This window comes from Myotis nattereri (assembly GCF_964212035.1).
Source record: "Myotis nattereri genome assembly, chromosome: 14".
NCBI lineage: Eukaryota > Metazoa > Chordata > Mammalia > Chiroptera > Vespertilionidae > Myotis > Myotis nattereri.
The window spans coordinates 36,782,319-36,800,884 of NC_138089.1; the positions used below are offsets into that span (position 1 = coordinate 36,782,319).

The 18,566-nt window shown below is 44.9% G+C and overlaps 1 protein-coding gene across 4 annotated transcripts in view; it reads left to right on the top strand.

Moving 5' to 3' along the window:
- The window catches only part of CPNE4 (copine 4), a 348,425-nt gene extending 330,179 nt beyond the window's left edge, over positions 1–18,246 (top strand). For all 4 annotated transcript variants that reach the window (XM_081106181.1, XM_081106179.1, XM_081106178.1 and 1 more), the window contains 5 exons: positions 256–310; positions 4,521–4,572; positions 6,866–6,999; positions 10,147–10,383; positions 16,408–18,246. In XM_081106181.1, coding sequence (XP_080962307.1) covers positions 256–310; positions 4,521–4,572; positions 6,866–6,999; positions 10,147–10,383; positions 16,408–16,542 — 613 coding nt within the window. In that variant the 3' untranslated portion in view covers positions 16,543–18,246. The remainder of the gene's footprint in view (positions 1–255; positions 311–4,520; positions 4,573–6,865; positions 7,000–10,146; positions 10,384–16,407) is intronic.
- The last annotated feature ends 320 nt before the right edge of the window (positions 18,247–18,566 follow it).

The following is an 18,566-nucleotide window of genomic DNA, read 5'->3' on the forward strand; positions in this document are numbered from 1 at the left end:
GGAAATCCTGGGGCCATTTCATTCCTTGGTATCAAATCTAGCAAAAAGTAAAGAAGAAGTTGCAAACTAATGACTGGAATGAACTCTGAGGATGATTCCTTGATTTTAATTATCCAAGCTATTGCCTATCACTACAGATAATCAAGAAGCATGAGTCAGCACCTGGCATAGCCACATCCCGGATGAGGTGATGCAGGTTCATGTTTTTCTTCCTCATTAGATGATAAATAAAGCAACTTCTTTTCTTTATTTCAGTGACAAAATGTTCCCAGCCTTTGGATTTGGTGCCAGGATACCCCCAGAGTACACGGTGAGTGAGTAGAGATGCTTTGCTGTCACCAAAGGATAATTTGAGTTTCCTTCCCAGGAGTCTCTGTCCTTTGGCCCTTGATGTAATTATGTAACTAGGGCCCAAAGACTCAGAAATGGTCTTCAGAACCCATAAGATTAGGTCCTCAGACCCTGTCTTTTGATAAAACCCAATCTCCTGGTATTCTGATTGTTCTTCTCAGCGATCCAAGTAAAAGTATTTATTGCTTCGCTTCCTACAGATATGGAGAAAACACTCAGGACATTGATCTTCAGTGGCTCAAAACATATCTATTCAGCTATCCTCTAGGGCAGTGGTTCTCAACATTCCTAATGCCCCGACCCTTTAATGCAGTTCCTCATGTTGTGGTGACCCCCAAATTCATTGTTACAAATTGAACATAATTAAAGCATAGTGATTAATCACAAAAACAATATATAATTATATATGTGTTTTCTGATGGTCTTAGGCGACCCCTGTGAAAGGGTCGCGACCCACAGGTTGAGAACCGCTACTCGAGAGGAAGATCCTATTGATAATACCAACTGAGGCAGTCCATGACACTGAAGTCCACAGACCCCCTCATCCCAGCTCTCTGAGCACCAGTCTGTGTGAGAGACACAGAAAAGTCCTAAGATAGAACCACTCTGGCTTAGAAAATTGAGAAACTAAAAGCTTCCTATGAGGGCATTGGAATCCTATTTGGTTTTGTTGTTGTTTTTAGGATATGTTTTCTTTTGTTTTCCTCTTTATTTTATTTTTTCCCATCACCATTTATCCCCCCTATACCCTCTTCCACCCCCAACCCTAACCCCCACAATCATCAAACTGATTTGGTTTTAATACTTATTTCCATGACTCAGAGAAGGCAAAGATTGTGCAACGAGAGATGTGCACCCTACTGTGGTATACTAGATGCTCCTGTGGGACATTGCCAGAGAACTCACGCCCCAGGTGGGAGGGCCTTGGAGGGGCAGCAGGGTTCCTACCCCAGCCTCATCCAGGCCTCTGAGGTCCAAGTTAAGTGCAGGCAACACTGTCCAATCATCAACGTCTCTTTTACTGGCTGTATCTGAGTTGCATGGCAGGAGTCAGATGGCAACATTTACTCCCACACCAGAGCTGTCAGACCAAGGCCCTTCCCCTTCTGTGCCCTTTTTGAAAGAGAGAATCCCTCTCCCTGTGACTGCTGAGAGAACAATAGATGGAATGGCGTGTCCCCTGACCTGTCCTCCTTGTCTGCCTTGTATTCCCCCCTGGCCTCCCTGCTGGGCATGCCTACAGAATTCTAGAAGCATTTGTTGAAAATAGAGCACATGGGGAGGAAGAATACAGAATAGGAGTTGTCGACTGGTGGCCTGTAGACATTATTTGGGCCACAAATGTATGATAGTTGACAAACAAATTTTTTTTTTTAATTTTTAAATCTTTATTGTTGAAAGTATTACATATGTCCCCGTTTTTCCTCTATTGACTCCTTCTAGCCCACCTCTGCCCCCTACACCCAGCCCCAGGCCTTTACCACCCTATTTTTCGTGTTCATGGGTTATGCATATCTATCTATCTATCTATCTATCTATCTATCTATCTATCTATATAAAAGCCTAAGCGACCTTTACGACTGAATGACTAGAACGACCAGTCAACCAGTAACTATAACCCTCACTGACCACCAGGGGGCAGACACTCAATGCAGTAGCTGCCTCCTGGTGGTCAGTGCACTCCCACAGCCAACCTCCCGTGGCCGGCCGTGTCAGCATCCAGTGTCCGTTCCTTCCATGCCCAGCCGGTGACCATTGCCTCCTCTTCTGACCCCACCAGGGCCTTTGGGCTCCTGGCTGGGATGGGGAACTGGAAGTGGGTGGCAGTGGGTCCCAGGGGTCCAGGGCCAGCTCTCTCCTCAGGGTCTTGGCCAACCTCCTGCTCCCTGTTTCTTCCCCTGGCCAGCAGGCCCCAATTGGCCCAGCTCTGATTTGCCAGGCCTAGGGACCGCACCCATGCACGAATTCGTGCACCGGGCCTCTAGTATGTATATATGCATACAAGTTTTTGACACACAAATGTTTTTTAAGATTTAGGCAATTTCATATAAAATGTCAGAATTTCTGGTTTCTTTGGAAACATTAAAAGGCCTGGGAAGACTAAGATTAAGAGATTATACAACCACAATTGGGGGGGGGGGGAGGAGGGGAGGAAGGAGACTTATGTAATACTTTAAACAATAAAGAATTTAAATTTTAAAAAAGAGAGAGAGAGAGAGAGATTATACAACCAGAATTAGGCAGAGCTGAGGAGCTACAGTCCCCTTCAGGTCGGATATCAGCTCCGGAATGTAGTCAGGTGGGTGTTGAACTGTTGCACCTCGAGACTGGAATGCACGTCAACAACCACCAGTCCTACTACGAAGAGATGCTGGAGCATCCCCCACCGCATCCCACCTGGTAGTCTTCTGGTCTCAGGTGGCCCGTAGGGCTGAGAACACCTTGTTCCAGGCCTTCCTTTTCTCATCCATGACATCTGCCTGGTCCCGCTCCTGGTGTAACTTATCCTTTTTGATGTTTCTTGAAGTTCTTATGCTCACCATGCCTTCGGCCAACTTATTCCTCCTGCTGTCCTAACAGGCTTCCCTCACATCTCCTCACTCTGCTCCAGGCCTAATTTTCCCTCTGCCCCAGACAGGCACTGATGGCCTCAGCAGCTGGTTGCCCCCAGCAAGTTTATAAGGTCACTGAGATTTGCTTCTTTGGGAAAAACCTCAGAGCTTGCCTATACTCTCCCTAGAATAGACCTTGAGACAGGAGAATTTGGATGCAATTATTTGAGAGGTGGAGGAAACCTCAATAGAGAATGAAAAAATGGACATAGGGCATCCTAACAAGTCAGTTAGCTCTGTGGGCAGTGGAGCTGAATCTTGCTGGGGACCCTGAAGACACTGTGGAGCACACACAGACCCCAAGGATAAGTGGGCTGGGTACTGATACACCATGTCCTGTCAGCCGCTAAGGAAGGGCTGCTCATGAGCGACATTAATTCCCAACACCTTTAGTCTGCCAAAAGCAGGCTCTGGAGCCCAGCTGGTGTGGCTCAGTGGTTGAGTGTCTGTCTACCTATGAACCAGGAGGTTGCGGTTCAATTCCCGGTCAGAGCACATGCCTGGGTTTCAGGCTTGATCTCCAGTGGGAGGTGTGCAGGAGGCAGCCAATCAATGATTCTCTCTCATCATTGATGTTCCTAGCTCCCTCTTCCTCTCCCTTCCTCTCTGAAATCAATAAAAATATATTAAATTTTTAAAAAGCAGGCTCTGGAGACCCGAGAAAACTTAAGGTAAATAAAGCCAGTAAAATGGATGGGAGTCAGCTGACTTGCCTGGGAGAGCCAAGGACAGGGGAATGTGGGCCGGGCACCAACAGCATGGGCTCTGACCTCCCACAAAGAGAAGAGGGGTCTTTTAACACAATAACTAATGACCATTTTCTAGCCCCCAAGCGAGCCAGGGCTTGGAAATAACATTTGAAATGCGAGTCTCTGTAAAATCCCAAATGATCCCATAATGTCTAGGTGCCAGGACAGCCCTCCTGTTTTACCAGATTTTAGAAAGAAAGCAGTAAACATGTCACCTTGTGATAGGTCCTGGCAGGTAGAGGAATCTGTGTTGGAATATTACAAGATATCATGATTTTATCACTTTTCCAAAAGTAGAGTCTCTTTTACCTGCATATATGGGCAAATCCTCCTGTCCTATAGCTCTGCATAGTATGTTAGAATGAGTTTTAAATGTCAACAGCTTAGCGGGAGCTATTATAACCATCACCACTTTGAGCAAACGGGGTGACAAGTTACCTTTTTTTTAAATCACTGGGTCCAAGCAGAGCTCAGCCCAATCTAAGCCTCCAGTCTATGGCCAGTTGTTTCTGGGATTACATTTTTTTTCTGAACTCTTATCTTGGCATTTTTTATATACATTATTCTCCCCTCCTGCCAGCATTTATCTGATTCTAGAAAAATTTCCTGTCACCTCAGCTCCACGGGGAGCTTAGAATTCACCCTCCATCTCAGACTGACTCTGTGAAGCCTTAAAATGGTTCCTGCGGCTTGACACCTAATGAATGGAATGAGCATTTGTTTGCAGACTCTTCCTCCCAGTGCCTCCTTCCTGGATTAAAGTTGTAATTCTCCTTCCTTCCTTTTTATAATTTTAATTGGTGTCTAGGTCTCTCATGACTTCGCAATCAACTTTAATGAAGACAACCCAGAATGTGCAGGTAAGTTACCAGGTGAAAGAAAGCCAGTGTCTCACAGCCCTTTTGTTTGCACATTTCCCATGTTAGTTTCTCTCCTCCGATGCAGTCTGTCAGTGATCATTGGCCACAGCAGAGGAGTAGGCTTTCTGGATCCAAATAGAACACGCTACTCTAAAGGCAACAGAGTGCCATAATGAGAGCAGAAAACTAAGAGCTGGAAAAGACAGGATGAAGAAGCGGTCTTGAGTTTACAGTAACAATGTTGATCCCCATTCTGGATTCCTCTGGCCAAAAAACACGGGGGGAAATTCATTTGATGGGCAGTGATGATACTCCCTCTCTCTGCTCTCCAACTTTTCCTCAAGTATTTCTTTCCCACAACTTCCTCTCTGTGTGGGTCTAAGTAGAGGGTCAGGGGAGGACATGAAAATCATTTGACACCTTCAGCATGTTGGTAAAGGATATGGCCTCAGTGACTTCCAACAAGTAGCTTCATGGTTTTGTGCCAGAAATAGCCTTCTCAAAGGCTTTGGTCCATGTTCCAGCTAGAATTTCTCCAACACAATTCTTCAAAGTAATGATGATGAAATGATGGTGACAACTATTATGATAAATTTTATCCTAAAATTATTTTTCCTGCTTCCTAAATAACAAATAGAGATAAGTTCACCAGTTGCTATGAAACTTTAAGATATTTTTTATAGTGAAATGGGTAGAAATGTCCATATCTCTCTCCTTCTTGTCATGGAGGAAGGGGACTGAACCAGGGTTCATTCAGATCCAGTGAGGTGTGTGGAGCATCCAGCAATTTCTTTCACCAATTTGGCACTTCCTGTCCAAGAATATGACATCAATGTCATTGGGTGTGCACATAGTAACCCCTGAGACCCAGTCTCCATTCTGCCATTATTCCCTCTCGTGATCCTTCACCCTAAATTTATTATGGTTTAGAGTCCACTCATCCCTAACTGCCCCCATTCTTAAACTATAAGAATGGTTTTTCACCAAAGCGGAACAAAATACATGCCCAGCATTCGCCTGTTTCATACTCTCAGAATTTATCTGCCTGTTACTTTTTAAAGAGAAATCCAACGTGCTTATCTTGGGCAAAAACTCAAGAGTCAAAATAGATAAAGAGTGTCTGTTGAGTGTCACCTGACTTCACAGCCAAGCTGCAAAATGATATGACGTTTGTCTTTAGAAGGACAGGCTTTGGGGCAGGGCAGGAGGATGCAGCATTTTCAGTGGGTTGGAAGCATGGGTCTAAGGGCAGAACACAGAACTTGCTCACCCAGAACACCCCAGATCTGGTTTGCATGCATGGTGGATGTGGAACTCCATTTCAGGAGGGGCTTCTGTGGATCCCTCTGGCCAGAAACAGGGCCAGTGTGCTGTTTCAGGATAGAAAGGGATATGGGCAAGAGCTAAGACAGGCGCAGACACCAAGAAGAGCCATTTGAATACAATTCATTAGTAATGGGACTCTTGTGGGATTGTGGGCATAACATTAAATGTTCAGGCAAGTCTCCTAAAATGCTAGGAGAAGCTACACTATCAGGGCTGTTCCTTCCAGCAGAGTCTCACCCTTTACTATTTCCTTGGGTCACGTGGGCTCAGGATGGAAACCCCCTTTAAGTGAGAGGTTGGCCATAATGATGAATGTCACTCATCTGTACTACAGTCCCCAGCAGACAATTGTGTCAGCCGTTTTGCTCATTCATCACACACTTGCTCTGCTGACCTGCCTCAAGATCTTTGAGGGAGTGAGTCATAATACCTGCCCACAAGGACTTTAATATCTAGAATGATGGTCACATGTGACTCCTATAAATGGAATAGGATGATATACACTACGGCAGAGTCAAGAAGGTAGTGTAAAAACTAGAGAGGCCTTAAAGCTGACCTGCCCAATGGCCCTCAGAGCCAGGCAGACTTGGGTTTCAATCCTGAGTCTGTAATTCATTTGCTGTGTGACCTGGGATAGATCATCTAATCTCTCTAAGCCTCAGTTTCTTCACCTGTAAAATGGGCATAACATCTATTTCATTACACTATGAGAATCTAATAAAATGTTATGTGTAAAGTAGGATATTAGGGAAAGATTGATGGAAAGGATTGCTTTTTAATTAAGCTGTTAAAGAGAATTATTTCAGTGGGAATGGAGGCAACACTGTGGTATTTTTTTATCTTAAGAACATAAATGTGATGTTAGGAGGACATTTGGCGAATTTAATGCTTTATCTATGTGTGTGCTTGATTACAAATTTATTTGAGGAGAGTCCTGAACTATTGATCTTTGCCAACTTCACCTTAGGAATTCAAGGAGTTGTGGAAGCCTATCAGAGCTGCCTTCCGAAGCTCCAACTCTATGGTCCCACCAACATCGCCCCCATCATTCAGAAGGTCGCCAAGTCAGCATCAGAAGAGACGAACACCAAGGAGGCATCGGTAAGGAGAGAGGCAGTTTGCCTGCTAATGGGAGATTGCCCTTCCTCACCTGGATATTGACCATAGCACCCATCCCATTCTGACAATACATTACAGCAGCAGTTCTCAACCTGTGGGTCACGACCCCTTGGGGGGGTCAAACGACCCTTTCACAGGGGTCGCCTAAGACCATCAGAAAACACATATATAATTACATATTGTTTTTGTGATTAATCACTATGCTTTAATTATGTTCAATTTGTAACAATGAAAATACATCCTGCATATCAGATATTTACATGACGATTCATAACAGTAGCAAAATTACAGTTATGAAGTAGCCACGAAAATAATTTTATGGTTGGGGGTCACCACAACATGAGGAACTGTATTAAAGGGTCGCAGCATTAGGAAGGTTGAGAACCACTGCATTACAGCATGTGTGAGTTTGGGCAAGTGACTTCACCTTCTCCTATCCTCAGTCTCCTCATCTGAAAACTGGGGATAACCATACCCATCTCTGCTGGGTTATTGTAAGGCTTAGAGATGGCGCATCTCCCATGTCTGCAACATTAGCTGGACAGAGGGGACTCTCAAGAGTGGAATTTACTTTATTCACTGGAGTATCAGGCATACCCACATTGTGTTCTTAGGGAGATAACAAGAACTGTCCAAAATAAACTTGCTTCCCAGTGTACCCATAGTATAGATGAAACTGAAGCAAAATAATAGATACTTCTGTCCCCTGGTGGTTAAGTACAACACAAAACCTCATAGCAAAGATTTGTTTTGTATGCTATTTGTGGTTTTCTTAAGAAAAATGCAGACCAAAGGTTTTTCGCACTCAGAGCTATAAAGCCACTTTTTCCCAGCCCTGTATATTACCATAATAACTTTTCTATGTATCATTTTAATGACATCAATATATTTCTTTTTTAACTTTGTGACTTCTTTCAGATTTAGCAGAACATTGCTGATGTCTGACATTTTCTTTGTGATTTTATCCTGGATTCCAAGATATTGCATTTGCAAAAAGAAAGTGATATACTACTCTCTCAGCTTCTTACATCAACTCCGCTAACCTATTTGTGCTGCATCATGTTCTCAGCCTTCCCTTATGGTAGAATGGATGGAGGACCATGCTCATATCTAACCCAGCCTCTTCTTTTGCATACTGGAGCCATGTCCTCTGACTCATCCAAGGACATTGACCTACCAACTTTCACACCTGTCTCTCACCTATTTTTTCCCCTTTCTACTGAAGACTTATGTTCATTAGCAAATAACGCATCCTATAATATCTTTTGTTTAAGTTAAAATCTTTCCCTTGACACCACTTTAGCTACTACCCCTTATTTTACCTCCCTTTAGAGCAAAATTCATTTAAAAATTTGCCTATACTCACTGTCTTCATCTCCCCTCCACTTGGTTCCTCTACATTTATTAGTCAGACTTTCCTCCCCAGCATCCCTCTGAAACTACACTTGTCAATCAACAGTATCTCCATTTTTGCCAAACCCACTAAGGCCTTGGAGCAAATTTGAATCCTCATAGACACAAGATTTGGGGATAAGTGCTGGATAGCATCAGTATTTCATTTTATGTTTTAACATTTTTTTCCTCATCAGAACTTCAAATTCAAATTCTTCAAGTGATATGTTACTCAGAAACCCAACATATACCAGTAAAATAGATTTTTGGAAAACAGATTGTTCTTGGTAAATCTGGACTAAGAGATGGGGTGCAAACTTTTGTCCTTCTCCCCGTTAATCCCCAAGAGCATCCAAGGTGTCCCCAGGGCACCCCAGAGCCCATATTGAAAGCACAAATCATCTCGCCCCTCTGGGGTACCAGGAACTAGAAGAGAAAAAAGAGAACAGGGCTGACATAGGTCTGGACTTAGGCCGGGTATAAGCCAGCATGAGTTCTGCCCATCACTCACTCCCCCAGGGACAGGTAGTCTGCTCTGTGAGAACAGGTCAGGAAATGGTGCAAGAATGTCTAATCCACAGATCCCCAAACAACTGACCCTTATGGTCCAGGAACAATGGTTCTTTGCCCCAGCTGTTTCTCCTGTTCTTTAAACAATGTGTGGTCCTGCACCCCTTGTTATCACTGATAGCTAAGGGGCTTAAATTTGAACCTTATAGGCAAGTTGTGTCAGGGTCTGGATGTAGGATTTTCTCCTCGACTTTGTGGAACTCTTCCAGAAATTTTAAAAAACAAAAAATACCCTCCATATCTGAACAGGACCTCATATACATTCAAAGACGACTAGAGCATTTCCCTGGCCTGGCTTTGGAAGCAACTGGCACAGTAGCTTTATTGGAAATTTGCATCAGGCCTTTGATCCGACAGTCTGCAGCCTAGTACCTCTGGCTAGATTAACTCTGGATCAGATTCTAGAATCCTGATAATCCCTTCAGATCAAGTGTTCTTAACCTTTTCTGTTCCATGGGCCCCATTAGCAGCTGATGAAGCCCATGGGCCCCCTTCTCAGAAGTATTTTTAAATACACAAAATAATCGCATTTTAACATGCATATAAAAAATGATTAATAAAATATTTTACACTCTTTTTTTGCACTATGTCTTCAAAATCCAGGGTGTACTTTACACTTACAGCATCTTAATTTGGATGCTAAATTAGCATCACAAATACTTGATCTTTGTTAAAAGAAATTAAAATGTAAAATTCAGTTCCTCCATTGCTCTAGTCACATTTCAAGGGCTCAGCGGTCACATGGAGCTCATGGCTATTGTCTTGGGCAGTGCACCTTTAGACTTAAATATCTCCAAGCGGAAGAGGCAATTACAAGCAATCTAGTCCCAACCCTCATCTGAGAGATGAAGCTGAAACCCAGAGGAGTGAAGGGATTTTCCCAGGATCTCAGAAAATGAGGCTTTGACGCCCGTCCTCCTTGCTGCTCGGTCAACCACACTGCTTCATAACAGTCACTAAGGTGATTATTAGAATTAACCTACAACTACTGTGCCTGCCTTTCAGTCCCTTTCATCGTACCCTTAAGTTTTCAGGACTGTCTACACACAGGCACTCAAAAGAATCTGTTGTCGCTGTTGCTGTAGCCAGTATACACTGAAGGCACCTGATCTTGTCCTTGTCTCCCCACCTCTCGGTTCCCGTTGCCTGGCGTCTGATCCATCGCAGCAATACTTCATCCTGCTGATTCTGACCGACGGCGTCATCACAGACATGGCAGACACCCGGGAGGCCATCGTCCACGCCTCCCACCTCCCCATGTCGGTCATCATCGTGGGAGTGGGCAACGCTGACTTCAGTGACATGCAGATGCTGGACGGCGACGACGGGATCCTGAGGTCACCCAAGGGAGAGCCTGTCCTTCGAGACATCGTTCAGTTCGTGCCCTTCAGGAACTTCAAACACGTAGGCATATCTCGGGGCTTCCCATGGGAGGGCAGGACCAAAACAAACTCACTCCTTACGTGTTTCCACCAGTTGGTAGGGAAGCAACGCCACTATCCCTGCCTGTCTAGGCCAGGCCATCTCCCCCACAGGAGATGGAGAGCTTGGCTCTTTGGAGGTAAAAGTGTAACTTGAATTAGAGATGAGAAGTCTTGCCAGCTATAGCAGCCAACATTTCACCGGCACTTGTCCCATCCATATAGCTTAGGACCTCGGTCAGGGGTGCCATGTACAGGTGGGCAGTGTTCCCTGTGCAAGGGTCTGGCTAGAGAAGCAAGGGGCAGCTTCAGTTCGGCCTGAGTTCTGCCTGTCGAGCCCTGTGCCCTGGCAGAGGCCCGTGTTTGCCTTGGCAAAGCATATTTTAAAGTTGATAGAGACCTAAATCCTCTATAAGTATGGTAAGCAGCACCAAGGAATTTAGTTAACTCCTTAAGGATGGAGCCAGTGAGATGACAAAGATAGTTCAAAGGAGGATATAACATAGTTGACTATGGTCAGTGGGGAAAGGCTGGAGTCCGTTTGCTAGGGCAGGCCAAAACTAGGGAATGGCCAAAGGGGTTAAAAATAAATAAATAGATTTTGGATTACCTTCTCCACTGGACAGAAATCTTCCCAGTTTTCCACAAGTTGACATCGAGCTTTACAGTCTTGAGCTATAATCAATAATAAATAATGTCAAGCAGCATTACCTCCCCCTGATGACCCGAAACAGACGCAGTGGACAGTGCTCTAGTATGACATCGAAAAGGGCTTAATAACAATGTTTTGGCATTTCAACTGTTGGATCATTGTTAACTCAGTGGAAGGAGGGGCACCTTTAAAATTCCAATAGCAGCCTACACCTGTGGGGCTGAATTACCCAGGACGCTTCTAATTCAAGCAAAGGCTCCCTCCAGCCTGGGGGTGGCCCTGAAGAACCCTTCAGAGCCTCCCCAGCTGTGTCTGGGAGCCCTTGGGGGTCATGTGCGCTGTCACAGACAGTCCTCTGTGACCTTCTGTTCCTTGCCCCAGGGAAAGTCACTCAAGAGCAGAGCATCCCCGCCCCCATATCCCCTGTAGCTTTGCCCTCTCCCAGTGGGTGGCAACTGAACTTGAGCTGCCCCACAAGAGGGAATCTCCAGAATGCTCAGTGCCCTGAAGCAACTCCACAGTCCCCTTAGAAACTGTGGGAATCCCCTCCTGTCCCTGCTGCTGTGACCCCTCTGTCACCTGGGCCGTCACTGCAGTGAAGTCTGATCCCTACATCTCAAGGGTCCCTGCTGGAAACATCTGTAGCTTCCACTGCAGCTCCTCAATCCTCAGGGCTGAGGTCAGTAATCTAGGGACCCAGAGAGGAAGGGACAGGCTCCACGCCATCCACTCTAAGCTTTCCTTCCTAATGCTTTTTTGAAAAAGCCTTTCTACTCCAGCCAAAACCCCTCATTCAAAGGGGTTTATCAGATACGTCCAGGCACCTGTGAATCCCACTTGGAGCCCACGCTGCGACCCCAGCTACACTGGGCAAGGTAACTATAGGGGGTGAAGGATGGATGGACAGTTGTTTACGTAGACAAGTCCCAGTGCCAGCGTCAGAGCCTTTGGCCTGTGCTTTGCAGAAATTGCCTGGTGTTCTGCTGCCGTCTTGGGACAGGAGTTAAAGCCAGCGTCAGGTATATGACAAGCCCAGTGGCCTTCACTGAACCCCAGATCTCAGGAATTGCCAGCTCCATGTAGGGAGGTCACCGCTCACTCCAGGGCTCCTTGGACAATGAGGTATAGCTTAGACACTGAGCGCCACACAATTCTAATGCCCCTCTTAAGGAGGGCTACGGTGTAATTAGAATCATTAAAGGAGCAAAAGATCAATCCTTGACTACAGAGTTGAGTGCAGAGGGGGTTCCAAGTAACAGCCCCAACAGGCTCACAGGCAGGGAGCATGGTGAGGGGTGACCGTTCCACTGTAGCCCGTCTTCCTCCTGCCCGAGGAGGAGGTTTCCAAACGAAACCGCTCGTCAGATGAAGAGGCTCCCCGTGTCCTCGGTTGTCTGCACGTGGACAGCAAGAAGTGCTGTCCTTTTCTAGGAAGGATGTGCTGGGGCCGGCTGAATGCACTGCTGCTGTGTTCATCACGAAGCGACTTACAGTACCTGCCTGATGCCCATGGTGGGGAGAGGGCTGTTCTTCCAGGTTGGGATGTCCTGCTCCATCTGGTCAGCAGGACAGAGTAGCCATATCACTGACCACCACCTATAACTGCCTGAGTGAAGGGCCAAAGAACTTACTCCCTGGGAGAGTCATGCACTGCCCCAAACCACCTTCCCTCTGCCACACACACACACACACACACACACACACACACACACACGTGTGCCAAAACAATGCAGCTGAGCCAGGCTAGGTTCTAGCCTCTACCCCAAGCCTCCTCCCCTCATGGAGTGCCTACTGTGTGCAAGGCATGTGCTAGCACTGGGGCCACAGCAAGGTGAGAAAGTTGTGGGTCCAGGCTGCTAGGAATGAACTGGGGGGTTGAACATAGGGGCCAGCAGTAATATCTGTGGATGACTGAAAGGGGTTAAAATGTTGCTACGGGACTTCGGAGCAGAGAGAAGTCGCCGTGAGGAAATCCCTGCAGCTCGAGCTGGGTGTATGAGGAAGGACAGAGCCTTGGTAAGCCGGGAGTGGAGGGGCATCGGCCAAGGGACCTGCCCTGATTGGGCGAGGAAGTGGCACGCTCGCTGTGTGTGCCGCACAGTCTCCAGCTGCTCAGAATGCCAGGAGCATATCATCCACCTTATCTTCATGGATTTCAAATTAGATTTTGAAAACCATTTCATTACCCAGACGACACTGAATTCAATAAGCCATAAATAAAATGAACAGTGAGGAACTGATACACTTCATATTAGCCCGAAGCCCAGGAGCCGTCTCTCTTCTCCCGCTCTGCACGGTAACTCAGGGCTTTGAAGTGGACAGGGCACTGGCTCCGAGCTGTGTGATTCTGGGCAAGTCATTTACCCCCTCTGTGCCACAGATTTTCATCAGTACAATGGGCCAAATGACACGCACATTGGAGGATTAAAGGTGGAGTCTTCACAAAGCTTAGCACAGTGCCTGCTCTGAGTAGGTGATTAATAAATACAGCTGTTAATACCAGCTGCTTTCACATTTTTGGCCTTTTCCTAACCAACTAAAGCCCCCCAGCCCCTATTTGCTCACCAGACCCACCAGCACACGTGGGAGAATCACTTAATCTCTGTGCTGTCCCATGCAGTAGCAAATAGCCACATGTGGGCATTGACATTTAAATCATTACAATTAAATAACATTTTAAAATGACCTCTTCAGTTGCACGAGCCACGTTTCAAGGGTTTATTAATTGCGTGTATCTAGTGACTACCATATTGGACTTTCCAGCATGGTAACAAGTTCTATTTGACAGCACTATTTAGAAAAGTTTTTGTCTCCAAATAACAGCAAATCCATCTTACAGTGGATTACATGAATGGTTCTTAACCAAGGGTGACTCATTCCCCGGGGGACACTTGGCAATATCTGGAGACATTTTTAATGGTGACAGTGTGGAGTGCCTAATTCACATCTAGTGGGTAGAGGCCAGGGGTGATGGTAAACATCCTACGATGCATAGGACAGTGCCCCAAAGAATTATCTGGCCCAAAACAGCAGTAGAGCTAAAGCTGGGAACCCTGGATTAATTAAGTACAAACATATTTATCTCATGTAGCTCTAAGTTAGGGAGTGGGGGCTGCTGACATCTGTTTCTTTCAGTGATGCGATAGTGTCAGGGCCAGCACTTGGCAATTCCCTTGGTGATAAAAGGGTTGCCATAGCTCCAGGAATCACATTCCTGCTCAAGGCAAAGAGGAAGAGGAAAGGGACACAGAGCCAACCATGTCTGTCCCCTTTTACCAAGAAGAAAAGCTTTCCAGCATCCCCCAGGAAAGCAGTTTCTGTCTCAAAGATGAAGTTGGGTCACATGGACCTCCCTAGACGGAAGGGAGGCTAGGAAATCATGTATTTGGCTTTGTAGCTTTTCTACGAGAGGTGGCCAGAGAGAAGGGGTAGAAATGACTTTTTATAACCCCAGTATACACATGGATCATGAGCAACACACAACCCTGCGCAGTTATTTATAAAATAAAAGAGCATTCATGGATGTCAAATGTCCAACAGGCTATAACATCTCCAAGATGTAAAGAATCATCTTATTATTTTTAAATATGATTTTATTGATTTTAGAGAGAAAGGAAGAGTGAGAGAGAGAGAGAGACCGTAATGTGAGAGAGAAACATTGGCTGTCTCCTGCATGTACCCTACTGGAGATTTAGTGGGCAACAGGGCATGTGCCCTGACTGGGAATCGAACCCAGGAACTTCTGGTGCATGGGACAACACTCAACCAACTGAGCCACACAGCCAGGCATGAAGAATCCTTCTAGAAAAACTCCTCACAGTGTTTTCAGATTGTTGTTAAGATATGTCTCTTATTTCGAGCCTCCTAAAAACTCTGTGAGATAGAATCAATGCTTATTCTTTCCTATTTTGTCTCTGAGAACAACAGGGCTCAGCAAAGCTGAATGGCTGAGTGACAAGCCACATAGGAAGGAAAGAGCTAGCAACCAGGCCATCGGGCATTAGTTCACTCCGTTCCCTTCGGGATCTTTCCTGAGGCACCTCAAACACTTGTTAACTGGTCACTCTGCTTCACATTTTCAATCTCTTCAGTACTTATGATGGGGTTTGAGCAATTTTTCTTGCCCACAGGCTGAGTAGTTAGCACTGAATACCAAGAGCCCATGCAGAATATCAACCTCCACCTCCATCTGCCTCAAAACATACAGTGGAGCCATCATGCTGATAGAATAATGGCTACATTAATTAGCATGGGGGTACTCAATACGCTCCGTCACCAATACACTCCATCACCTGGCTTCAAGCTTATTTTCCAGCTGAATGCCCCACCCACCAATTCTGCATTTGCAACACACACACACACACACTTCAGTACCATCAGATGACTCACTGTCCCTAAAATAATTAAATGCCAATCCCTTCTCTATATTTTAAAACATACCCAACTTAAATGCCACCTCCTCTTGGAAGCCTGCTCTGATTTCCTCCAAGATGACTTAGTCTCTTTGTTTTCCGCGCTCTGCTCACACAGTGCTTGTGACTCTGGAGCAGTGCTTCTCACATTCCATATGCACAGGAATCATGGGCATCAAATTAAAATGCAGATTCTGATTCAGTAGCTCAGGAATGGGTCTAAGATTCTATGTTCCTAATAAGCGCCCATGTGATGTGATGTTGTTGGTTTGTAGCATGTGTCATCTTTTACCTTAAAGTAGGGTTAATTTTGGCTCCTCTCACATGATGTTAACTTCCCTAATAGTAAGAATAATAAACCCACCCTAACTGGTTTGGCTCAGTGGATAGAGCATTGGCCTGTGGACTGAAGGGTCCCAGGTTCGATTCCGGTCAAGGGCATGTACCTTGGTTGCAGGCACATCCCCAGTGGGCCGTGTGCAGGAGGCAGCTGATCGATGTCTCTCTCTCTCATCGATGTTTCTGACTCTTTATCCCTCTCCCTTCCTCTCTGTTAAAAAAAAATCAATAAATATATATATTTTTAAAAAAGAATAATAAACCCTAGCACAGTGCCTGGAACATAAGTGTCTAGAATTGAATATAAATAGAAACAAAAGTACAAGACAGTTCATTCTGCCACCTGATTTTCACCCATATTTCAGATGTGAATAGTTTGATATTTTGAGACAGGCATGCAAAAATAAAATTACGGAATTCATGGCTCAGGTTCCAACAATCTGACAACTCTTGCTTGGAGGCCCTTGTCAAATGCTGAATGAATGAATGAATGAATGAATGAGAGAGAGACTAGCTGCTCAGAACAGGACTCAAGCCTTTGAGGCTGATTCTCAGCTTCCTCTGGCCAGCTGCCAAAGTCATGGTGATTTCCTCTTCCCTGCAGGCATCTCCGGCTGCCCTGGCAAAGAGCGTGTTGGCTGAAGTCCCAAACCAAGTCGTGGACTATTACAACGGCAAAGGGATTAAGCCAAAATGTTCATCAGAAATGTATGAGTCTTCCAGGACACTAGCACCATGAACTCCACGCACTTTTACAGAGTTCCGAAATACTACTCCTGCTACTATTTACTACTTCTACTGCTCCTGTACTTTAAAAAGCCACACATTTAAAAAAAAAACTAGCACGTTTTGGTGATTTTTAACTAACTGGCCATTTTTTTTTTCTTTTTTGCATGTGTAGCCCTAAGGCCTGGATCTGGTAAGCCCTTGTATTGTTAAAGACTTTTTACAAAGACACACAAATTATTCCAACTTACTCTTTACATTACAGCATGTCGACTTGAAATAAAATGGTATCTGTATCTGTTTTTTATACAGGTTTGTTGAAATTTTGCTAAATTTCTTATTATCTTTACACTGTAAAGCATTTTGAAACAACTACTGAACGTTGATAGCCAAAACGTATTTGGTTTTATCTGCTACAGGATGAGAGACTTTTCAAAATGGTAGATGCATGGACTGTATTTTGCATGTTTAAAAAACAAAATAAAACAAAACACAACGCCCACACTGTTTTTGCAGTTGTTATCTATAATTCATCCCTGCTGAGAATGGTCTCTCTGCTGATGAAGAGGCGTAGTCACCTAGGAGTAGTCTTCTTGATGGGGGTCTGGGAACTTAGCCCAGCACCTCTCACACTTTGCTGGAGATCTTGCCAAAATTGGGACCATGATGCCATAGGTATGCATAGGCCCAAGATTCTGCCGCTCTGACAAGGTCCCAGGGCAAGCATGTCAAACTCAAAGGCTAACACGGGCTAAATAAACGAGGCATGCGGCCCACAGGCCGCGAGTTTGACATGCTTGTCTCAGGGCATGCCAGTGCAGTCCTCATATCGCACTGAGTGTACTGAGGTTCTAGACTTTAGGGTGTGATTGTAGAGACCATCTGAACCAGGGCGGACCCTAGTCTGCTTGAGAATGGCACCTCTTCCCCATCAGTAGCACAAAGGTTGCCTGTCTCTGAGGAGGGAGTAGAAAGTAGTGAGACTGATTCCAGAAGCTGCACACCCCACATCAGCCTCACTGCTTTGTAGTCCCACCTCGTCCTTAAACAGATGAGGGAGTATTCCCGCTGGCCGGCTCCTACCCTCTTAAAGGAGGCCTCTCTCTCCTTGCATGAATGATGCCATGTTTACATCAACCCCAAAGAATGACCTCGAAAAGTCTTCAGTAGAACCGTGACAATGGAGACTTGGCCATGGCCAAGGGCTGTGCGGTGTCGCTCCCCAGAAATGTGGGCCACCGAGTTGATTTTCAAGCTGAGAGTGGGGCTTCTTTTTGCCTCTTTTTAATCACTCCTGAGAGCAAACTTTATCAGCAGAAATGCCTAGGATGATTGTTTTAGGTGGTGGTGTTTTGTTTTGATATAAAATGGCCAGTTTTGAACCAGAAGAATGAATGTTTCACTTATATAATCTTCTCACAGGGAAATGAACAGATGTTTTGCAGCATAAAAGGCACAAGACGGTCAGCGAGATAGAGAAGTAAATCGCAAGGAGAAATAGATCTGTATGTTGTTTGTTGAGGGGGGGACATATTAACAAGCAAATCAAATAGACTTTGTATAATTTCCAGTGTTATAATTATAGATTCTAACCTTGCAAATACATGTCAGCCAAATGCACAACATTTTGGGAATGATGGGGAAAATGTATGACTGAAAAAAAATCATAAATATTTAAACTGTATTGTTTTATGAATAAATTGGGTACTTAACAGAATTTTTTTTAAGAGTTATGGTCTTGTTTCTCTTTTCAAGGCATTTTTTTTTTTACCAGTGATTTATTTCATGTAGGGGGCATGGATTAGGAAAAGCTCTTTCAAGGTCCATAAAAACATGGATCATTGTTCTTAATAGACAATATTTAGGTTCTGTCCTACAGAAATATCTGGCAGTTCTAGCCCCAAACCAGGACAGGAGTTTCTTTGTCTGTGTGCCTGGAACAAAGTAAGCACTCAATAGCTATTTAATGAATAAAGAGATGACTAATCAAATGAATGAATGCATGAATGAATGAATGAATGAATGAATGAACTTATT